This window comes from Saccostrea cucullata, unplaced genomic scaffold (genome assembly GCF_032062105.1).
Source record: "Saccostrea cucullata isolate Sc308-1 unplaced genomic scaffold, CSIRO_AGI_Scuc_v1 ctg253, whole genome shotgun sequence".
Lineage (NCBI taxonomy): Eukaryota > Metazoa > Mollusca > Bivalvia > Ostreida > Ostreidae > Saccostrea > Saccostrea cuccullata.
In genome coordinates this window covers 247,447-271,388 of record NW_026930548.1, presented here as the reverse complement: position 1 = coordinate 271,388, position 23,942 = coordinate 247,447, and the positions used below count along the sequence as shown (strand labels likewise).

At 33.1% G+C, this 23,942-nt stretch overlaps 1 protein-coding gene across 1 annotated transcript in view; it reads left to right on the top strand.

Moving 5' to 3' along the window:
* Positions 1-1,998: 1,998 nt before the first annotated feature.
* LOC134229018 (titin homolog) overlaps positions 1,999-23,942 on the top strand; it is a 43,817-nt gene continuing 21,873 nt past the window's right edge. Inside the window, exons 1-10 of the mRNA XM_062710729.1 lie at positions 1,999-2,370; positions 4,908-5,240; positions 5,467-5,629; positions 5,786-5,971; positions 6,392-6,579; positions 7,170-7,286; positions 19,487-19,613; positions 19,901-20,101; positions 22,128-22,232; positions 23,017-23,112. Coding sequence (XP_062566713.1) covers positions 2,263-2,370; positions 4,908-5,240; positions 5,467-5,629; positions 5,786-5,971; positions 6,392-6,579; positions 7,170-7,286; positions 19,487-19,613; positions 19,901-20,101; positions 22,128-22,232; positions 23,017-23,112 — 1,624 coding nt within the window. The 5' untranslated portion in view covers positions 1,999-2,262. The remainder of the gene's footprint in view (positions 2,371-4,907; positions 5,241-5,466; positions 5,630-5,785; positions 5,972-6,391; positions 6,580-7,169; positions 7,287-19,486; positions 19,614-19,900; positions 20,102-22,127; positions 22,233-23,016; positions 23,113-23,942) is intronic.

Here is a 23,942-nt window from a genome sequence, read left to right as displayed (position 1 = left end):
AGAGCTACAGATCTGCAGCTAGGTCAAAAGTAATGGTGTCCAAAGGAAGGTCCTGTCACATGTATTACACATGTGAAATATGAAAGTCCTAGAACCAATCATTCAAAATTAAGTGGTACCCAAGAACAGGTTTAATCAAAAGAAATACACATGCATGTAAAACATGAACAGCTGATGAAGGTCACAGCACTAACTTTTCAAAAATAGCAAAGTTTAAAGTCTTTTTTTTCAAAAGTACATGTAAACTAAAAGTCAAACTAAGGTCAAGGACAAGATCGTTAATTTTCTAAGAAAGGTATTGTCCCTAGCTAAGAATACACGCGTGGAAGAATTTTAACAAGCCCTAGTCCTTTCAAACATTTTGGATAAGGCTGAAGTTTTTTTAAGTGGGTCAAACTATAAGATCAAGGTCGTGAATAATTACATGTACATCAAAGAAAAGTCTCTTCACGAGGATTACACTACGAAGCTTTGATAACAATTTTTCTAGGATTTTCATTCTTCACATTTGCATTCAGACCTTTCCTTTGATATTAATATTTTTTACCTTGACATTTGAGTTTGACACACTTAAATAAAAATTATCCTTGGCAATGACTCTTGAATATTGAATATAGTACTGGAGAGGTTTCACATGTGAGAGTATGATAGATCTATAAATTAATAATAGATCAATAGTATAATAGATCAATAAATTCCAGAGTGGTAAAGATGTCGATAGTTTTTGAAAATATCTCCACTTTCTAGTATTGGTCAATCAACTACCTAGCTTTCACTCCCTAATTCTATACACATTATGTATTCAATAAGTTTATTTTATCCACCTCCCAACCATTTATAGTTTTCTCTACAGACAATAAACTTGCTTGAAGTGAATTTTCAGCAATCTAACAAAAAAAATTTAATCAAGCGAGTTTATAACTTGTAGAGACGACTATAAAGGGTTGGGAGATGGATAAAATATACAGTTAAGTTAAATAATGTGTCTAGGAGTAGGGAGTGAAAAATAGTTAATTGACCGATGCTGGAAAGTGGAGAAATTCTCCCCAAAAGTGCGCAAAAATATTGCGCCGTAAATTGCACCTTTTTGGCATTACAGGATCTGTAGCGTTATGGTCAAAGACAAATATAAAACCATAACGCTACAGATCTGCACCTATTTCACAAGTAAATTCATTGATAATACGTCCTTTCTTTGGTTAACATATCTCGTGCATTTGAGCATAAGCTGACATGTGGAGGCATCAGAGGTGGTTCACGACTTCTGAACTTCAAACATGGTCATACTTGAGGAACCGGGGGGGGGGGGGGTGATTAAAGTCGATTAAAACGTCTTCAAGAGTTTTTTGTTGTTGATGTTGTTGTTGTTGTGCTTGTCAGTGAATTTTGGGTAGTTGATAATACCCCCGTTTTTTTGCCCTATTTGTCAGTCTGCTGATCTGTTTGTCCGCTAAAACTTTAATATCGCTTAGCTAAATTACATTACATTTCACATATATTATGCATTCCTTGTGACAAGACTTTTCTTTTGGTATTTATATAACTGACCTCTTAACCCTTGTGTTTGACCCGCTTTTATAGAAAAAATATCAAATTTTAAACCCCATTTTATAAAAATTAGATCTTTGAAGACATTATTATTTATGCTCCGGATCACAGGTGCCTGTGCTCCGGATATGTTCTCGCCCTTCAAGGTTGATGAATATTATACTCCTCAGGTGGCTATATCACCGTATTGACCCATAGGCGCCTATGTATTAACCATGTTGAGCTCAAAAACAACAATTAGGGTGCTGAAAACAAGAACTGCGGAAAAATAGTCATTTTCTTAATTTTAAACATAGGGCATTATTTGTGGATATATTTCGATGTGGAATTCTTCTCGTTTATTTTATTTCGCCATAATCAGTTATCTTAACCATTTATAAGAATATTGCGACCCATTTTCACTACCCATGAGGTTTTTTTAAAAAAAAAACTGCTTCGCAAATGCGCGCTATCTTCACAGGATGTGACGTCAGAGACGCACAGCAACGATAAACAACATGGAAGTCGGATTAGCAGAAAAATCTGTGAAACCATTAAGACAACACGTTTTTCTACCATAAAAACATGTAGAAGCGTAATTAACTAAATTTCAAAAGGATTAATATTACTTGAGTCCACTGTGTGAATAAGAATGTAACTTTTTCTAAGTTAATTAGCCGACTTAGGTGTTATTTTAAACCAACGGGCACCTGTTTGTTTGCTGAAAAGATTTCAATGATGGTTGGAGGGGGCAGCGCTCTCAATCTCTCGCTGCTTAGCCGAGGAGTAGGCGAAATAACTAAAAATGGACATGAAAAAATTGATGTTGTATTTGAACCTCAGGTATTTACACTTTTGTACTACTGAAAATTTGTTTATAATAGTGTTAATTGTTCACGAGTTGACATTCGATATTAAAATTTGAAAATTGTCATTATTACACCAAATGAATGTAGATTCGTATGTGCCTGCCGTTTGAAAGATGTAACTTTCTGTTTCATAATTTAGATTTGAAAAATTAGACCCCTGCCCCCATTTCTTAATATAATTTCAAACATTTAATCAAATGTCAGACTCAAAACTCTTAAAATATGACAGTAGTAAAAAAAATCTTCACTTTTTCTAGATGCTTCCTTTTTAGTTTTTAGTAACTAAACATCTTTACATAGATATGTAACAATTAATTGACTGTTAAGTAAATCTGACTGAATATATGATTTAAAAAGAATAGGTTAGTGTGATTAGTTCCACTTGGTTTGATTGGAAACATAAGGTCATGAATTAGAAATGGGGAAATTAAACCCTAGAGAGAGAACTCGATTTAAATGCATTGTTGTGCTAAGCTTCAATAAAGAACTAATGAAAAATGTATACCATGCAGCTCATTAATGGTGGTTAAGCACGGCATCAAGATTTTTATCGATGTGATACAGATCTAGTTTAAACAAAAGATGATTGATAGCAGAGAATTGAAAGCTTCAAGTAGACGGTCGATATCAAATTTATTTTATTAAAAACTTCCTGATAGGACTGGTACATATTAATTATTTGATAAAATTTAATTGAATCTGGAATTTTACATTGAAGAAAAAAACTTGAAGTACATGTACATAAACTATGTATGTGAGTTTTGTTGTGCTAATACTAGTGTGAGATTTGCATGGGAAGAGATTCATGTATATACACATGAATTATTATGCTCATAAAAACAAAAGAAAGAAAGACTACCTGAGTACAATCATGTTAAATTTGTTGTATTAGTACTCCTCCCAATTTTTTTTAAAAAATGTATGAAAATTAATTTAGTTTATGAATTGATGATGACTGATAGTCTGCACATCTTATTCAACATGTTCAGTTCAAATGAATTTCTTTAGGCCATAATAAATAAATTGCTAGATTCTCATCCGTTTTTATTTAAAAATCGAGGCGGGCGGGCGGCTTTTATTTTATATTTTTTATTTTTTCAATTTTGCAGATTTTTTATTGACCTTGTCAACCGGTGTAATTTTTTCTACAATACCTGAATAAAAGTCATATTAAAGGTTCAGTTATCGCTTACTTCACATTATCACCAATCTTTTTCAACCAATGACCCTTGTTTACAATATATACGCATGTATAACAGCAATCACCACCTTTTCAGCTGTCAAAAATCATGACGACTTTCGCGGGGTTTTAAAACGAAAGTAGAATGGTAGATGAATACCGATCCCGATCAGAATTAAACCGTAGAAAAACAAAAATAAAAAAATCGAGGCGGGGGTATAAAATCGGGGCGGGCGGGGATGAGAATCTAGGAATATTTTTATTATGGCCTTAGAATAATTTTTTTATCCTAGAAAAAAATTTCCATATTAAGAAAATTATTATGTCATATACAGTATGCTAAAGTGGCATCTTAAGGTCTGCTGTGCAATATGTATGTAAATCAGATTCTATCGTTTTTACATTGTATTTTTGTATTTTACATGTCACTAGTCTAAATATGTACATTGTATATGTAAGACTCCAAAGTATTACGGACGCCAAAGTCCGATGGTCACGCCAATGTCCGATGGCTCGTTTCCTATGAGACACATTGCGCTAAAGTGCGATGGTCTGATACGCCAAAGTCTGATGGTGCGAAGGAACAATCGACATTTGTGACGTAACAATATTCCGACGTCATGACGTTGTCCTGCATTCAAGATCCATCGATTTAGTTTTTGTCTTGCATAAAATTTTACTGATTTTACTTATTGTATTCGCCCACCAGAGCTATTAGGGTTGTCCTTGTACACCATTCGACTGATAAGGCTTAGTTCTTGAACACCAATGTGTTTCTTTGAACTCACCCGAAAGATTTTATGGTTAGTCCTCGCACACTTTTGGACTGATTTGGGTTAGTCTTGCACCCATCCAAGATATCTAGATTATAGTCGTTACACATTTTTCGACTGATAAGTGTAAGTCTCGCACCTATATCCAAAAGATTAGGGTTAGTCTTTGCATTTAATATTTGTTTGTATTTATTTTAAACAATCGGGCCTTGGCATGGTGCGGCATCGCATTTTTGCGCAGTAGTACTATGACGTTATAAACCTTAATTGTTTTCATCACCGTCGGACTTTGGCATGTCAAACCATCGGGATTTGGCGCAGACCATTGGACTTTGGCGTGACCATCGGACTTTGGAGTCCCATCGCACTTTGGAGTCCTACAATACATATATAATCAAAATATTTACTAACTTTATACTAAATACAACATTATATTTTATAGAATCACTAGCTTGTGAAGTTCTATATTTCTGCATTCGTATCAAATAAGAATGGGTAAATACATGTAATTTAATATCAATTAACAGTATTAATGCTTTTATTTTTATTAACTTGTAGGACTACTACAATTTTGTGAATGACTCCAGCAGGGTCTACCTTCCACCCATACAGACATCTTACCATTATGACGAACCAACATATTCATTTTCACGGGCATCTAAAAAGTCTGTCCAAGAGATTAGCATGCCAAAGACATTCACCACCAGAAAAGGGGCTCTGCTACTGTTTTCTGAGGACATGGCACACAGAACTAGACAAACACACCACCATGTCCGCAAAAGTCACATGAGCATGGATGACAGAGAATCCCATCTGTCAAAGAGTGCTGATGAAATTGATTTGAGAACTGTTGATGATTTGGCTAAATCTATTCTTTCCTTTGGTGCTCAGGTAATCTTATAAATAAAAATTTAATTAAAGTAGCAAATTTTGCACATTGATGAATAAAATTTAGGATATTTTATGTGAATTGAATAACATATACTGAAAGCAAAGATCTTAATATTAACTTTGAAGCTTAACTAGTTTTGCACGGATACTTTATTATTGTCATTGGGCCATGTTTTTCTTTACTAATACATGTATAAGTTAAAAGTAATGTTGTTGCTTTATACAGGATTCAGACAGAGATGATGGCATGTACCTCAAGTTTGTTCATGGCAGAAGAAAGAGGGACTATTTTGATAGACAAATCCGTCCAGGATTTTCAGCAAAACGTTATTTGTCCTCCTGGACCAAATGCTGGGATGACACCGTCTTAGAAAAGGTTATCAGCAAAGGTAAGCATTATCATGTGTACCACAAAGATCTTGAAAGTCTAGAAGGGAAAATGTTATCTTTAATTATTTGAAGGCATTTCAAAATGTGTCAAGAGACTTTTGAATTCATAAAGGGCATTTATTCCATGGCTCTTTCTATTCATTTATCTATTGTAGGATATTTGACGGAGAAGTCTCTATTTTACTACAACCCACTGATGCCCCACCTCCAGCGTCGACTGAATGACGACATGTCACATTACCCTACCCCTTATAAACTGATGAGGAGTATGCTCATGTCTCCTGGAAGCCTGTCTGGATACACGTTCTACAGGATCCGACCGGAATCAGCAGAAACGTGTGGTGAGTATTAGAATTCTCATAATGGTTCAAGCCTTAAATATTACATGGACTTGTAATTTATTTTTCTAAGGATTTGAAAAAAAAAATTGCTGTTAGCTCTTTAAAGTACAACATGCTACTATTAAATTGCCAGGGACAGACAATTAGCTTTGTTATAAACATAACTCATAATACATGTTAAATTCACAATTTAGTGTAAAGCAAAATCACTTTGCTTAAATGTTAATTAATTATAAGGGGGTTCATTATAACAGTGTTTAACTTTATAAATATATAGTCAATATATATAGAAAAGAAACTTATCGTGTAAAGAGAAATTTTTAAAGTGTCCTTCCTCATTTGAGATTATTTACCTTCTTTATTACTACCTGAACAAACAAAATCTTCATTGATCATTATTTTCAATTCTTTCCGTAACAGTGACCCAGGATGTTGATATTTATCATGGATTGCCACCAAGTCAAGGGGCCTCCATTAAAGTCATCAGTACCAAAGATGGAGTTCAAAGGGAGGTAACCTATGGCAGTCTGGACAAAAAGGCCCAGGAAGAAGTCCTGACAGACTTACTAGTGAAGAGTGCTGTTCATTACGCCATGAAGAAACAACAGGTTTGTGTCTATCTACTCAGATTACTGGGAGTTTTAGGATGTTTAGTTGAATGTGATTTCAAAAGAAATACAAAAATAAGTACCACACATGACAGATGGCAGCTACTAATCAGTCAATATACCGTATAAGCAGAATTTTTAGCGAGAATTCAATTTTGGCATTATTAGCGAGGGTGCTGAGATGGCTAAAATTGAATATCGCTAAAAATTAATTGCATTTTATATGTAATAGCTACTTTCGTGAGCATTTAAAAATCGATAATATCTTATGCTACATAATGTTACATCTCGCAAAAAATACAATACCACTTTTTAAGGACAAATCGCTAAATTTGCGTCTCACTAAAATTTCCACTTATACGGTATTGGCTATTTAATACAAAATTTGTAATGAGTTACTCATTTTCTTTTCCTTTGTACGTTCACACTACTTGGTAATTGAATCTGTCAATTGCTTGATAAAATATTGAAAAAATTAATAAAACATAGATACCCTAAGGAAATAATAAGTGCAGTTCGGACACAAAGTCATACATGTGAGATAATGCATTGTTCATATTAAAAGCTAATGTATTTTTGAAATTTCACAGGAATACTTTGAAGACAATATGATCAGAGCCATAGAAACCAACAAAATCCGAGAGGTACCTGAGGGGCATGCTACCCCTGCCTCCATGCCACAGTTTGACATGCAGGATGCTGTTGAGGTGAGTACAATCAAATATTTAGATTTCCAATGTCTTTGTTCGAGATAAAATTACAGTTAGTCAATGTACTTCATTTCTCTATCAAAGTACTGGTTCATGGATAGGCGCGGTTAAAAAAAACACGTGCAGGGTGGGACAAATAGAGACAGAAGCAGGGCTTCTAGCACATGGATTGGCGGACTCAATACCATCTAAATATAAGGAATAACTTATTTTTCAATTTCATGACAATGTTCAATCAATTAGCTTGTGTGATAATTTTATGCATAAACGGCTTCGGCAAACAATTGCAATTAATTTGAGCAGTGATCTTTCTTCAATGTACCCTGTATGGAGACATGTTTAAACAAGTTTTTTTGGGGGGGAAAATTTATAAGACTTGCACCTGGAAAGATCTAGCTGATAAAATAGTTAAAGAATACATTCCTGATAATTGATTGTAACAATGTTTTTATTCTGAAATTGTAGTTTGCATGTGATGTAAAAAATGACATATGAGAATATGTAAAGAGGGTGTTAAAATGCCCCTCAAGTGACTGTAAAGGTGCAAAACTGCTTGATTATTTATTGCAATTTTTTCCCCTTAAATTCCGGAATGAGTTTTGATACTGTTTATTTACACAGAGTTGAGGGATACTTAATTAAAACATATTAATTACAAGTTGTAATTAATTAATCAATTATAAGTTGTGAAACATTCCAGGTTCAAAATACTCATTTAGAAAAAAAATGGATGCAAGAAATATTGAGATGCCCGCACCCTTGCCATATTTGTGATCTTTATATCAGTGTTTACGACAACAACACAATTAAATATTACAATTTTTAAAAAAACATACCAGTATATCGTCATAATAACTGACTTATCTTTATAACAATAACCTTGAATATGTTCATTTCGTTCCCACAGCCTCAGAGCTGACATTTAAATCATTTAATATTTTTCAAATACATTCATAAGTTTGCATTACAAGTTGATTGTTATCAATAAATAGAGATGTTTATCTCGTTAATTATCAGTTGTCTATGATCTGATCAAGACAAAACCATTGGCCTTGAAAATATTAGTTATTGTAAAAGTTGGACTGTTTAACCTGTGAATTGTTTTGACGCAGTTTGGTATTAATTTGCTTTGTTTTGATGTACAGATGCACATTGACATGCACAGTTTAAAAACTTGATTGCCCCCTAGATGTAAGATAGTGAGCATAGAGAGGGCACACTATTTGGGTGTGGGGGTTTGTCTCCCTGACTCTATGTTCTTCACTTTATAACCCAAGTTACACCTTCTGAACTATGCAAGATAACTAAAACTTCACATTTTGACAATTTGATCAAAGGTCAATGTCAAAGTGTCTTGCTGAATCAAGGTCATATAGGACACGTATCATGATGTGCACTCTGTTTTGAAAAACAATCCCAAGGTTTGCAAAATTTTCCCATATTAAAGTTTACTCATTTTCCTGTAATGATTTTACTAGCTTCTTTGAAATACTTTAAATATGTTTTTTCCAGTTCATGGGCAAAAAAATAAACTCTTCATCCTAAAGAGGTTTACATAGCTGTAAGATTCTGAGCAGCATAAAAAAATTCATAAATCACTTTATCCTTAGGTTTATATGCTATGAAAGGATAATAGTAAAATTAAAAGTTCTTTCTAAAATTAAAAGTAAACTTTAAAAAAAATTTATTTGATTATATATGATTAAAAAAAATATACCTAATGGATGTTTTTAATATTATGCTTTGCATCAACTCAGTTTCCTTTCTGAATTTGAATTTGCTTTTATACTGATGATTAATGGAAAAAATCAGATATGGATTTTCTAACAATACTCCCTTAAAATTTCCCAATATTAACTTGTTAGGTGTTAGTATTGTCAATATTTTACTTAATCCTATGAATAGACCCTTTTTTCCATAGATAAGACTGTGGATTAAGTCTAATGTGACTTTTCTGTTTATGAGAGATTACAGCTATGAAAGAGGTGTAAATTAAGTGATCAAACTTTTTTGAAGTTTCAAGTAAGGTAATGCAACATACAAAGAATACTATTCATATAGGCATGTCAACTCTAAGATTTGAATCTAACACCTGATCTTGCTCGTAAGTGTTTGGATGAAAGCCTTGGAATCTGTGGTGTTCTTTCTTTTATCTTAAATTTTTGTCACTACTCTTCTTAGATTGGTTATCATAATTTTTCTTAACTTCCAAAAAGGAACTGAATGGTTTTCTTTAGCAAAATGATAATGAGGGTTCTACAGCAGATTAGTATAATTTCTTTTAAAATCTTACATTGAGCTAGCTTTCTAATCTTAATTTCAGGTCTGTAAATTTTTTTTCAGTATATAGAAATCAAGCCTAAACATAGATTAAAAAGATTTGGTCCACTGCAAAATGTCAGCTTAAACACCAAGGGACCTTAATTAATTTACATAATAATTTACTGGGGAGGAATTGCACGTTTTCTATCTATATGTGTATTTTGAAGAAAAAACATTGTAAATCTGCTCATGCAATGTCTTGAGTAACTGAAAAATTATCACCACATTTAGCTTTATGGTTCAGTGGCAAAGCAAAGGTACTTCCAGACAAAAAATCCAGCGTACCATTTGGGACTTTGAATATTCTTTGACACTGCATTCTTTGACTTTCATAATGCTGGTTACTCCATGATGATGGTGGTCAAAAGAGTCTGGGTTGGTGGCATTGGAGACAAATACACTTAAGTTTAGAAGTTAGAAGCTTAGATTTATGGAAAGGCATCTCTCTACAGTTCAGGAGGGGATGAGTTCAAATCCTGGTCTGGTTACTGTCATTTTCTCCTTCTCGGTAAAAGACCTTGTTTTTAATGTTTTTAGGGAAGAAAGCACTTAATTAAGGCAGGAGTAATGTTTGATCACTGATGGCTAGGCTTCAGTCATTAGAGCACCTGATTAAATGGCATGGATCATGGGATTTATTCCTGGTCAAGCCTTAAAGAGGCTGGGGGGTTGCAGCCTATTTCAGACTTTTTCGATCTCCTTTAAAAGAAGAGCTCCATATAAAGATATACAAAAATGATCAAATTTTAAAACTAAAATGTATGAATTTTTTCTTTGCCAAATAATAGTTGACAGCTGAAGATACCGTATCGAAAAAAATAAGTTAAATCTGGTGGTTAATTTGTGGTTAATTTGTTGACCCCCCAGCCTCCTTAATTTTTTTTCCTTTCTGGATGAACACAATTTAAGGAGAGAGGAATATAGTGGGTTTGGCTCTATGGATATCTGCCTGGATTGCACCTGCCCAGATATATAGAAATTTTGTATGAGAGGGATCACAGGTTCCATTCCCATCAAACCATATTTTTTTCCAGTAAAACTGCCTAAGAACTTATAAATTGTTAGTATTTTGCAAAACCATCCCCTGTATGCAATTGAGACAAGAATCACTTAGAAACTATGGGTCAGTGTTTTAATATCAACTGAAAGAAATCTATAGTTTTGCAATTTCTATATAGACATAAAGGTTTTGCCCTAGTTATGTGTATGTCTTTACAGATCATGAATGTTTTGCCACTGTAAAACCTTTTTTGGACTTTTAAGATTCCTAAATATTTCATGGTTTCATATCCCAACACTTAAGCTTGAATTTCTGCAAATCGACATGAAAACTAGATTCAACTGTATAGATAATGGCCCTGGTAAATTGATTTTTGATCCCTTTTCGAAGTCTTATCTTTATTGTTAGTGTCACTTTGTCATCAAAAATGCAAAGAGAAGCTTTTTATATTCAGAAATTTTGTCACGATTTACCAATTTCTAAATTGTTATCACTTTATTCATTCCCATTGTAAAGGCAATTTTGTATTCAAAAGGGTACTGCAATTGGTTATCTTAGATGAAGGATGGAATAAGTGTTCTTGGTTAACTGTGTTTACTACTGATATGTATAAAAACTGAGCAATTTATGGGGTTACATTTTACCAGTAGTTGATATATCAAGGAAAAAGAAATGCTTTTTAAAACTCTTCATGATGAAGTACCGTATATCAGGATTTTTCCGCGTGTATCCAATTTCCGCTTTGTTCGTGACGAGTTCTGAATCGCGGAAAATAAAACAGCGTAAATTTAATACAAAGTTTTTGTCTTGTATAGTAGGATTATTTCTTAATGCTTATATAGTAGAGGGTAGAATAGCGGGATCAGAGGAAAAGCGCAAGATACCGGTAATAGGTCCAAGCCCTTATTGTTTGTTTACTAATTGACAAGCCAGCTAATTATATGGGTCACGTTTCTTGCGAGAAGCTATTAAAACTAATTATAACTGAGCTGCTAGTCAGTTTGGAACAGTAAATGAATTGACTGCCGTCATGAGAAAAGGGCCCTTATCTTTTGACGTCACAATGCTCAGAAAACAACGTCAAAGTCGCGGTATTGTAAACACGGAAGTAATTTTTGTTGACTGCATTTTGTAAACAAGAAATTAAATTGAATTTCAAAGCGTAAAAAAATTTGAAAGTTGATGCGGACATTTTTTTAATAGGTATATGATATTATTACAGTTTAGTAAATAAATTTATTCATAATTTTGTTTAAGTATTTAATTTAATGTTGATATACGGGGTATTGGACATGCACATTGCTAGCTCTGGAACAGCGATTAAACCGATGTCTATGCATGACTAAATTAAGGATGCTGCATATTTGTTTTATTAGCAATTTACAAATGCTTAAATTTGAATTCATGTTAAGAAGTCTTAATATTAAAAGGAATACTCCATATACATGGATATTTTTTTTCAGAGAGAGAGAGAAGAGCAAGCGAGAGATCTATGCACAAACAGCAATTACTGTTCTTAATTATAGGCGCTACTTTTTCCCGAAAAGTATATACCATAATTTAAAACGTATTTAGCCATTTTAATATTAACCCATAGTTAATCGTACTCAAGTACCTCGATAGTCAGCCTTCGGTGAACTGTCGATTTTAAAATGTGTGTAAATAAGGGGGGAGGGGAAAGAAGACAAGCCAAAAAAAATCTCCGAATAAAAAGACCGGTTTAAGTTAAAGCTGAGGCCATCCTTAAAAAAATGTTTGTTTGGAATTGCCGCCTGAAGGGTTTCAGACACAGGAGGGAGGAAGGGAAATTACTTTTTTTTTTAAATTGAAGATAAATTTTGATAAAAATCTCAGTAAACAGTAAAAACATTTTTTCTGACTTTAAAAAAAAAGCATCTACCATAAAAAACCCTAATTTTTACATAGATCTGAGACTATATTTCAGTGTTTTGTATGGTGCATGTGATACATGTAATGGGCAAAAAAAAATTGATTAAATAAAAAAAAATCTTACTTTTGGTCAATAAAATTTTTTCAGGAGGGGGGTATTTCAGTGAGGCGGGAGGCAATTCCAAACAAACTATAATTTTATTTTGGCCTGAGAAACATAATCCCTTATTGATTGAATAAAGGTACTGGTAACTTGGAAGATCCAAACCTTCTACATGAACAATATTAAATACCCGCGGTATTTTTTACTAAAATATGCTAAGGGGAACAGTGCGGATGATGGGGATCCCACGAAAATTTTTCTTAAATAAATTTTGTTTCAAAAACTAATTTAAAATGATCAAGTAAATACATTCAAAGGAATTGTATGGTAGAAACTACTATTGTTTCGATAATATCAGATATATGGCTACGTCTCTTGAGAATACATCACTGAAAGAGCAAAAAATATGTGACAAATGGTTATGGGTGTGTTTTCCAAAAGTCATGAAAATGTTTGAAATCTTTAAAAGCTTTAATGAGCGTAAAATATATATCATTGACTATTGAATTCATGATATGAAATAAATAAGTCACATTTTACGTTGGAATCTTCAACTCTGATACATGTATCAAAATACCCCGCATATCTCGACATTAATTTCTTTAAGGTCCGTTGAAATCGAGATAAGACTTTATATCACAATCCTATCATGACTCTACGGAAAGTAATTAATAAACAAACACATTTTTTCTTCTTTTAAAGAAAATATCGGCCATTACAGTACTTAGCAAGTAGCAACGGGGGTGAGGTGGGGGTTACAATGAAAGTCCGCCCCCCCCCCCCCCCCCCAACCTCCACACACACACATATACACTTTTTGTTGCAGCATAGTCAAATTCGTGCACTATATGGCAAAAGAATCAGGCAGTGTATTATGTTTGATTAAGAAAATTTGATACTGACAGAAGACTGAACCTACCCCCCCCCCCCTCCCCAGCGGCGAAGTTGGATTCGAGTTTCGACACCCCCTTTTTTTGGTTGAGTTGTTTTTTTTAAATTAATTTTTTTTTTTCTGACTGAACCCTCCCCCTCTTTTTTACACCAGTTTTCTGGGGACAGGCGAAGGTACGAGTTAAATGGGTTTTTTTATTATTATTTTAATATGTTTGGTATGTTCTGAGGTAATAACTAGGGAAAGATTGCCTAAATATTTTCAGTGAAAAAGAGTCAAATTATAAAGGTATGTTATTGCTAAATTAACAGCATCGCCTCATGCAAAAAGCATTAACGTATGTTGGATGTATTAGATCTAGTTCATTATTAGATAAGACAATCCCATCAAAATGTGAAAAGCTTATATGTATCAAGTTAATTAGCCATTGTCACCAAGGAAAATGAATAGATGAAGGAAAATTTGGTGGTTGGTGATCATAGTGGCGGTCCTTGTAAGAAATATACAAATGCTGTGTTAAAGTGAAACAGGGTACAGGTCCACAAAATAAATAAAAGGTTAATGTGCAGAAATATTTGTAACCGATTTTAATTGTGATTTACTTTTACAAAAATAAGAAGTTAAAAGACAGTTTCAATTTGAGGTATAAATTTAATTCAATGAAAGATTCTATTTAAGGTACTGTATATAAAGCATTGTCCTTTGATTGCCTCTTTACTACGTTTCTACTCCATAACTAAGACAGGCGAAGAAAATGAATTGTATAAACAATGAAGACTTAGAGCTTAAAACATTTTTAATAAAATATTCAAAACGTAAAAATTTTAGAATCCGCTTGCATGGAAGAAGGGAACGTATATTCTTTTAAAGAATGTTTATGAAAGGAATAAACGTTTTTAAAAACAAGTTTACATATCTTGGCGAATCTGAATTTATTTCTCAATGAATTTTTTCGGTGATACAGAAAATACATGGTGTTTTTTTTATATCGTAACAGTTATAGGGAATAAAGTGACGTGCGTGTGTGTTGGTGAGTGAATGCTGTCTCATAAGATTTTTTTTTAAATATTGGGATCGATGTGCTTTTTGCATTTGCGAGGGGTGTCCCGTTTTGTGCGCGGTGTCCTTCTGCATGGGATTCTCTCTCTATATATATATTTCTTTTCATCTTTAAGTGTTACAAGTGCTTTATGTATTTTATAAATTGAATAAGATTATTTTATATCAAAATTTGTATGGATTTAAAAATTATTATTTCCCTTTTGATTATGTTATAAACTGTTCCTAGATCCTGTCTAGACCCCCCCTTTTACGAAATTACTAGATCTGCTCTAAATTTAGCATGAAAATAGTAATAACACACGATCGAATCCCTTAGAAATAATAACATACTAGTCGCACGGAAGAAACAAATTAAATACTTTCTCAAGTTTTTATTTCTCAAAACGATTGAGTTTATTTAAATAACGGATAACGCAGGCGACGTCATTACGTTTTCAGTGAGTAACGTCAAAGTTATTTTTGGAGTGCCTCACTAAAATGCTCATAATATACCGAAAAAGTGAGATATTTTCAAAATTTATGTATATTTGCATTCAGAAAGAGTGTGACTATCAAAATTTACCAAAAAGTCAATTTGTGAAAATTTGACCTTAAGGGCCCTTTTCTCGTGACGGCAGTCAATTATAATTGTTTAAATCTTAAAAAATAATATCTGTGCACAGTGGATTTGAGAGTAAGTACGCAACACAGGTGTGTAATCAGCCGAGCGGATCTTCCGGAATTGACGAGGTGAAGGTCGGTCGATCTATTTCTCACCCGTATGAAGCTTAATGACTTAACATTTTACATCCATTTCCTTTATAGGGTTAAAAAATTGTTAATAATAAAATCACTGGGACTTTGAAATAGTGAAGATTCGTGTAAATTTAATTTACTGATTTAGGTTCTGATTCGCGGAAAAAACATGACGCGGAAAAAACCCTGATATACGGTATATTCAATGTTCAAACATGTATTTTGGCCCATTGGCCTCTTTTGAAACAACACCATTTATAAATATTTATTTTGACTTGAGAATTATGACAGATTACCCCGGGAGTTATAGGTAGGGTAGGGAAGATCACATAGATCTGACAGGTATCCACGAAACCGAAGCTAACATAGGTTTCTAAGTCATTGATTGGGCCTTCCAGCTGAGGAAATGTGCCCAATCCGTGGACAAGCACTGATCACTTCTATGATAAATGAGAGGATTTATGAAATCAATGACAAATATTGGGAAAAAAAACAGACTCCAACTAAACTAACTATCCAAGTGGAAGAAATTATCCTAAATAAATCAAAAAAGACTCCTGAAGTCGGAAATATGTGTATTCTATTATTGTCACTTGTGGAATTGATTAAATTTTAATACGCTCATAGAATACAATGTGCTGAATTCCGAGTGCCATCCGTATTCCACATATCAGATTTACCACAGGAGTATATTGGAGTACTTTTGAAAGGACCTGTATTAGAATTTGATAAATTGTCTTAAATATCAGCAGATTATGGAGTCAGCTGATTAAATGGGTATTGTTAATTTGTGAGCTTATGAAGGGCTTTGACAATCCACACAAGTCACACTGTTATCTTTGTCGTGGAGTTTCAAATTACGACTTACATTTAAATTGATTTAATAAAATTGACCTCTCCTTTGACACCTAGCAATACACATCTTTGGAGGGGGAATAACGTAACAGTGGAATATATTTTCGTAACATTTCAGGATTTAATTTTTTGGTGATCGGGGTGGAATTAGTGACACTTACAGTTGTTAAAATCGTTTTTATTTTTCTTTGGATTTTATTTATTGTGATTAGTCTGAATTTAGGAGATGATGGATACGTTTCATTTCACAATTATCTGCCATTGTAAAGGAACAATGGTTACCATCAAAGATTATCGGAAAGACAAACAGGGCAGGAATGGTCATGATTGACAGTGTGTAATTTAATGGCAATTATAAGGCAATTTGAAAAATTTCAGTCGTGAACGTAATATATGTTAATGGATAATGTAACTTTAAAGACGTGAGTAAAAATATGGCCAAGGAACTTTTAGGTGCAACAAGGAAAAAAAAAGTTCTGATAACTTATAAAAATACAATGGGTCTCTTTTGTTGTAAAAATCAAACAATTCTTTTCTAAATTGTATCAAATTTACATTGCGATTGAAAGTTTGGTGATTTAAATTTGTATATTGACTAATCATTAACTGCTGGGCCTTGCATCTCCTAAGTCAAGCGTCTGAGCTTTGTCTAAATTATAAATATTAAGTCAGGTGGGATTTATACTCAAATCAAATATAAGTAGTCAAGTAAGCACTTTAAAGGAAAATAAATAATTGTGAAAATAATATTGTGAATAGACGTTTAGTGTCAGATCTGGTCTTTGATCATGTTAAACTGTTTCCAGCAAAATGCTTTCCTTTCATCTAAAGCTGAATTTATATGGATTTTAGCCATTACACACTTTGTTTTATGTTTTTTGATATAATCTTGGTATGATAAATTTAGAAGAATTTTTAAAAAATGTAAAATTAAAATCGGAATTTGCATAAAATAAATGTATGAATCAAATTTAACTATAAGGATGTTAATTTAGTGATATAGTGTTGAGAACATTTACAACATGGAACATAGGACATGGAATGGATAAATGCTGGATAAATGATGAAGATTTTAGATGAATGACAACTAAAATGGGATAATCTTGTGAGATGATTCCTGCTAGTGCTTGAACACTGACTATGAAATGATTTTGGGAATAAAAGTGTCATATGCTTTCCTGATCTGTTTTTATGCCATTTCATGTGCTTTAAAAAGGGAATATTAAATATCCTAAAGATATTTCAAAATGGCTGGTGTGGAATGTCTTTTTCCACCCATAAACCTGAAAAAGAGCAGCATGCGTTCCAAAAGAAAGAAAAAAGATGGAAAATCAAACTTGATGAATATGTTCATGAGACCCAAGTTAAGTGATGTGCCTCAGAAGATTATCAAGTGTGCACTGCCAACTGTGTCCGTACCTAAACGTCTGTCCACACGTCCCCACCACACTCGCTTACGACGACTGGGGGTGGGGGCACCTGTCCGGCCGAAGTATCACCGGCTAGGTTCTGGTCTTCTTGGTCCTGTTTGCTTGGACAGCCAAATCTTAACTAACATGCTGGTACGGTCTTTATATTTATGGTCACACCTAATGTTAGATCTTTGTTAACCATGTATTTTTTAGGGGCCATTTATGTACGTTTTCACAATCCATGTACATGGTATTGCCAAAGGTTTCAGTAGAAATCCATACAGCTTTCCCATCCTGATTTCCAAGCCATTCCCTGAAATTTATGAAGTACAGTCAAACCTTTTTATCTTGAACTCATTGTGACTGAGAAAAAAATTAAGATATCTGAGAATTCAAAATATCCAGGTTAAAATACATAGAGAATAAGTGGTTAAGACTTCAAAATCACTTCAAAATATCTATGGTATTCCAAGGGAGTGAGGACCGGGGTAGTTATCTTGAGTTTTGCTAATTTTACGTTTTAATTATTGCAACAGTTTTTGGAGGACATATTAAAAACTTTTGAAATATTCATACACTTTATTATTAAATTTATCAGGTGAGCTACTAAGCCTTTTCCTGGGCTTTCTTACCTTGGTAATCAATGATTATCAAGATTGCACAAAAATTTCAAACATTAAAAAAAACAAGTATCTAATGGTTAATCGATGCAGTAGATTGCCTTCTATAACCATTAAAATATCAATTCATTGTCATTCAGATGTGCACTTAAACTTAAGATTTCCCTTGTCATGATTTTTTATGTCCTCATGCATCCAATAATCAATACAGATAGTGCAATAAAAATGAAATGCAGGAACAATATTGCGATACCGGTATTTTATGTACAGAGAAAAAAAGACAATTCCTGAATCATTGACTTGTATTGTATGCATGGCATCCTAAATGATTCAGTCATGCACAGAATAAAGTGATTACAACATAATTACTTCACATTCATAAAACTTTCGTTTGACAGAAAATTGCCGAATATCAGAATGAAAACTGGGTACTGTTATCATGGATTAGGGAATACAGTTGAAAAATAAAGACGCCAGTTACTGTTTAAAATATACATCAAATGATTTATGCACTAGATAACTCAAAGTAAATTTTTTGAAGAAAAATTTTGACCCAGTATTGACACTCAATTTTTCTTTATAATTTTTAAAATTCTAAATTGAATTACCTTAAAGTAAGGAAGTCCAGAAGGGTTTTATATTTTAATTGCTAAGGTGCCACATGGTTGAATTTTTCTTTTGTGAATTTTTTTTTAATCTTATATGTGAAATGGCTTGAGAATGGAGATATTTGATATCAGTGGCTTAAGATCAGATTAAATGTGGCCATTAATTGAGAATGGGGTAATGTAACAATTCATGCAGATCCCGCTGGCAAACCTTTGATGCCAAAGAAATAAAAGGGAAAGTAAATATGTCTAATTAAATCTTTACTTACCATTACACCTGTTCAGTCAAAAGTTGAAATAATTTAACTTCTGGAGGAAGACAGTTACACATAAATGAGCTTAGATATGGCACAAGAAGTTTTTGGTGGAATATCAATTTTTGATAATTTTCAACTCAAGTGTTAATTTAATGAGAGAAAGTCTTCAAAATGGTGAAAATTCTGAGGAGACAGTATCCCCATCCTAGGAGTTATCCATTTAATGTTATTTCAATGAGAAGCCATCAATGGAGACTAGATTTTTTACAGCCCATAGGATTTAGTAAAAAGCTGAGATATATCTTAGCTATACGTCACCCTACCAACCTAAGGGTACATGTACATTAAAAGATGCACCTAATCTTGGAGATGCTGTAGTGATCAAATCAAAAGAATTAAGGTTTTTGTGAATGTCTTATTTCTATTTTTGTATTTTTTCAGTCACTGTTAGATACCCAAAGAGCCAAGGGAGCTGTGATTGAGGCTGACCTTCCCGAGGATAAGTCATCTGTAAGGTCAGGGTCACTGAAGCCAAAACAGCCCTACAAGAAGCATGGCAAAGAAAGAGGTAACTATCACTGATTATCCCAACACTTCACTAAGTCAGTAAATCATAGTTGGAGCAACAAAAAAAGGGTTATGTACTAATATTTTTCAAGTGTAACATAACGAAATAAATTGCCAATATATTAAAACCAGTATGATCATGATGACCCTTCTTTGAGAATTCTTTAACTTTGTTCAATGTATGATGAGCAAGAATACAAATTGTACAGTAGATCTGATAAATTTTTGTATAGTTTTCTTTGCATAGTAAGCAAATTTTATATCATTGATGATTGTTCTGTTTTTTAGTTCGATCAACCTCCTCCTCCCCTGCCTTTGAGGATAAGGAGTACATTGGAGGGGTCCCTGTGGTCTCCTTCAGGGATGGATCAGGCTCCCCGAGCTCTGTCCCCCAGCTCCCCCACATACCAGGAGCAGTTCCCCTGACCCCCATAGGAGAGACCAGCAGGGAACAGACCACAGTAGTACCACTGCCACCAATAGGAAAAGGTGACATATCCCACCACTTTTATATTCTTTTTATCCTTTTATTCTCTCGGCATGCATGTATTCCATGATGTTCCAATATATATATCCCAGAATATTCTTTATGCTTAAAGCACAGAGGAATGTATATATAGTCGCTTTCTGTTGTATAAAGTGTACTTTTTATTCATACATTTCATAATTATTTTTACAGTTAATTTTTATTAGGTCTCTATATAATATTCAGAGATTTTGATTGCAAGAAGACATGCATGCCTTAATTGACTTCTGACCTTGGTGAAGGGAGATAACTCGGTGGAGGTTAAGATGCCTGTTTGAATATAATTACATTGATTTTCTTTTATTGCTCTTCTCTTGTCTACATAATGGTCCCTAAACAAACTGAATTGTCCACAAATTCCAAAAATTCTAACTAGGGTTTATGATAACTCATGAGAATTTAGAATCATTTGACAGACAATAATAATTTTAAGAGAATTTCTAGACATTGTTTACCTAGAAATAGTTAATTGTTTTGGATCTTTCTGACAATTATTTTTTCTTGTGTTGAAATTTCATTTGCTTTTAAAAGTGCAGGCTATAAAAGCTAGACAGAGGAACTTTAAATATTGATAAAAAGATTTTAATTAGATTTGTTCGTCTTAAAGGGAAGGCCGTCTACAAAGCCATTTCAAAAGTTAACCTTATTTAGTTAAAGATTACTGTAACCATATATATTGAATGATAACCAAAAGTTAAATGACTATTTTTATTAAGTTTTAACTTTATAATGAAGAAATGATGTCCAATTTTAAAAGGAAAAAAAATTAATTTGCGTAAAATAATGGATTTTTAACAAATATTCCTAAGCAGCCGGAAGAAAACAAAAATCGCAGTCTGCAGAAAAGTTAGGTTTATTTAATTTATAAAAGCTAATTAAAATTAATATATCTTTGAGAAATGAAAATAGCCATACTATTTACCGGTACATAATCATTGACACAGATTACTTTAAAACATGCTTCTAATGAAATGCCAGGGATAAATTTAAATTTTAATCAGTACTGTAACATTTTAAAAACCCAAGTAATTAAAATCATTTAGCTGTAATAATGAATTAAGCATGTTTGCTGTAACCCTGTTTTTACAGTAATGTTTTTGTAAATGATTCAAGTTCCATATGGATGTCAAATAAAGACCTGTAATCCATCCACCATCACAAGAAAAAAATTATGAGAAAAAGAAGGAAAAAATTGTTATTATTTATTTTCTAGATAAATCAAAGAGCAAGATACACATTCCATTAGGGAGTATGTCTATCCTGCATTATAAATTCCTGACCTGAATTGTCTAATCTAACACGTCTTTGAAATGTAATACTGTACCTTTGTTTACGACCTATCCGTAATAAATAAACACAAGACAAATATTGTCTGATCCCTCTGTTTGTTATTCTGTTTGTTTATTATCCCCAAATCCTAATTAAATCTGGGTGTGTTTTTTAATTAAATCTATGTGTTCTGATTTGAAGAATTTGATCACAGGTCTAGAATCTGAAATGTCAACAGGTCTGGTCATTATGAATGGAACCTAACAATCTGCTCAAGGTGATACAAGTTTAGTTTGGGTCTTTAAATGGATAAACATAGATATATTCAGTTTTTGGACTTACTGTAGAATTAATTGTGTAATTAAATTGTAAATTAAAATGAAATTGTGTCTTAAGTAAGGAAATATTAAGAGGTTTTATAAAATTACAGTTAACACAAGTATTTGAAGTTACCTGGCACTTTGTTCTTTGGCATATCAGAAAGTTTATCAAAAGAGAAATTATTGAAAATGTATCAGTTTGGAATTGCTTACCAGTAACCATAATACAGTAAGGAAAAAATGTAAATAAAATTTCTTTGTTGTTCGTTTTTTGAATAGTTCAGTCTGATAATTAATTTATGAATAGCTTGAACTTGTATCACCAGAGCTGCCATTTGTGTGCCACAGAGTTATGGCAGTTTGTACTAATATGGCTGACAATAGATTCTGTGTATACCAGGCATACCATCCCTGAACATTCAACCTCCAACCCCACAAAATACAACTCTAGACACTTATGATGCCACAAGGAAATCAAAAGAGAATCTCAAGTCGGTTAGCGAAGGTAAAGCTGGGTCATATTATAGCTTGTGTGCTGAGAACCAGTTGGTAATTATATCTTGTGTGCTGGGGACCAGTAAAGCATCCATATGTATATCCACCATTTTGTATACTGGTACTTTTATTCTGCTATTTTGATATATTAAAACTAAAACAAAAAAAAATCTAAATGTAATTAGCTTTTTTATGTATTTTGCACTTGGTATGATATTGGCATTAAGCTAAATTTTCAACAATTATTTCTGAATTTTAAAACAATATCTCTAATGGTTATTAAAGTGTAGTTATTTGAGAAGTGGTGGATTTTATGATATATTTTCTTTATAAATATATTTGACTGGGTTTGAAAAGGTGCACATTTGTATCAGCTAGCACTCTTTGCTTGTTTTCACAATTATAAATATACTCAGTATTTATTTATTACAATATTTTAGCTTTTATCAATTATTTTTGCTTTCTTTCCTTATTTATTTGAAGCATATTCTATTTAGCTCACTTGAGTAAAATAAAATAATTAATTTAACTTTTAGGTATTAAACTAAAATCTTCACCTCATGAAAATTTGCATTTCAACAGTACATTTTAAACTGTAATTTTCAGTGCAAGTGTAAAGTTTTCTTTTATCTTGAATATACCATCTTTTTATTTTAATACATGTACATGTATTAGCAATATGAATTTCAAAAATAGATTAATAGTATAAAATAGTTAAATGTAGGAAATAAATAAAATGGCATAACAGAAAATATTCCGTTGAGTTGGGATCTGACAGATTTTGACTGTTTTAGTTGACACAGAGGAGGAATGGGGGACTCACGTTTCCCAGGCAGCAGATCATACATCTGTTAGGGGGGATGTGGATACTGAGTCTAAGAAAGACAAGGGTAAGAAGGCTGTCTGTGTAGATATCATTGTCTTCATTGCCTTCACCAGTCTGTGTCTGTAGACATCATTGTCTGTGTTTTGTTGTCATTGCCTTTACCAGCCTGTGTCTGTAGACATCATTGTCTGTGTTTTGTTGTCATTGCCTTTACCAGCCAGTGTCTGTAGACATCATTGTCTGTGTTTTGTCTAAACTTTCATTGCCTTCACTAGCTTGTGTCTGTAGACATCATTGTCTGTGTTTTGTTGTCATTGCCTTTACCAGCCTGTGTCTGTAGACATCATTGTCTGTGTTTTGTTGTCATTGCCTTTACCAGCCTGTGTCTGTAGACATCATTGTCTGTGTTTTGTTGTCATTGCCTTTACCAGCCAGTGTCTGTAGACATCATTATCTGTGTTTTGTCTAAACTGTCATTGCCTTCACTAGCTTGTGTCTAAAGACATCATTGTCTGTGTTTTGTCTTCAATGCCTTCATAAGCTTGTGTCTGTAGACATCATTGTCTGTGCTTTGTCTTCATTGCCTTCACCAGCTTGTGTCTGTAGACATCATTGTCTGTGTTTTGTCTTCAATGCCTTCACCAGCTTGTGTCTTTAGACATCATTGTCTGTGTTTTGTCTTCAATGCCTTCACCAGCTTGTGTCTGTAGACATCATTGTCTGTGTTTTGTCTTCATTGTCTTCACCAGCTTGTGTCTAGCAACAACATTGTCTGTGCTTTGTTGTCATTGTCTTCATCAGCTTGTGTCTGTAGATATTACTGTCTTTGCTTTGTCTTCATTGCCTTCACCAGCTTGTGTCTAAAGACATCATTGTCTGTGCTTTGTTGTCATT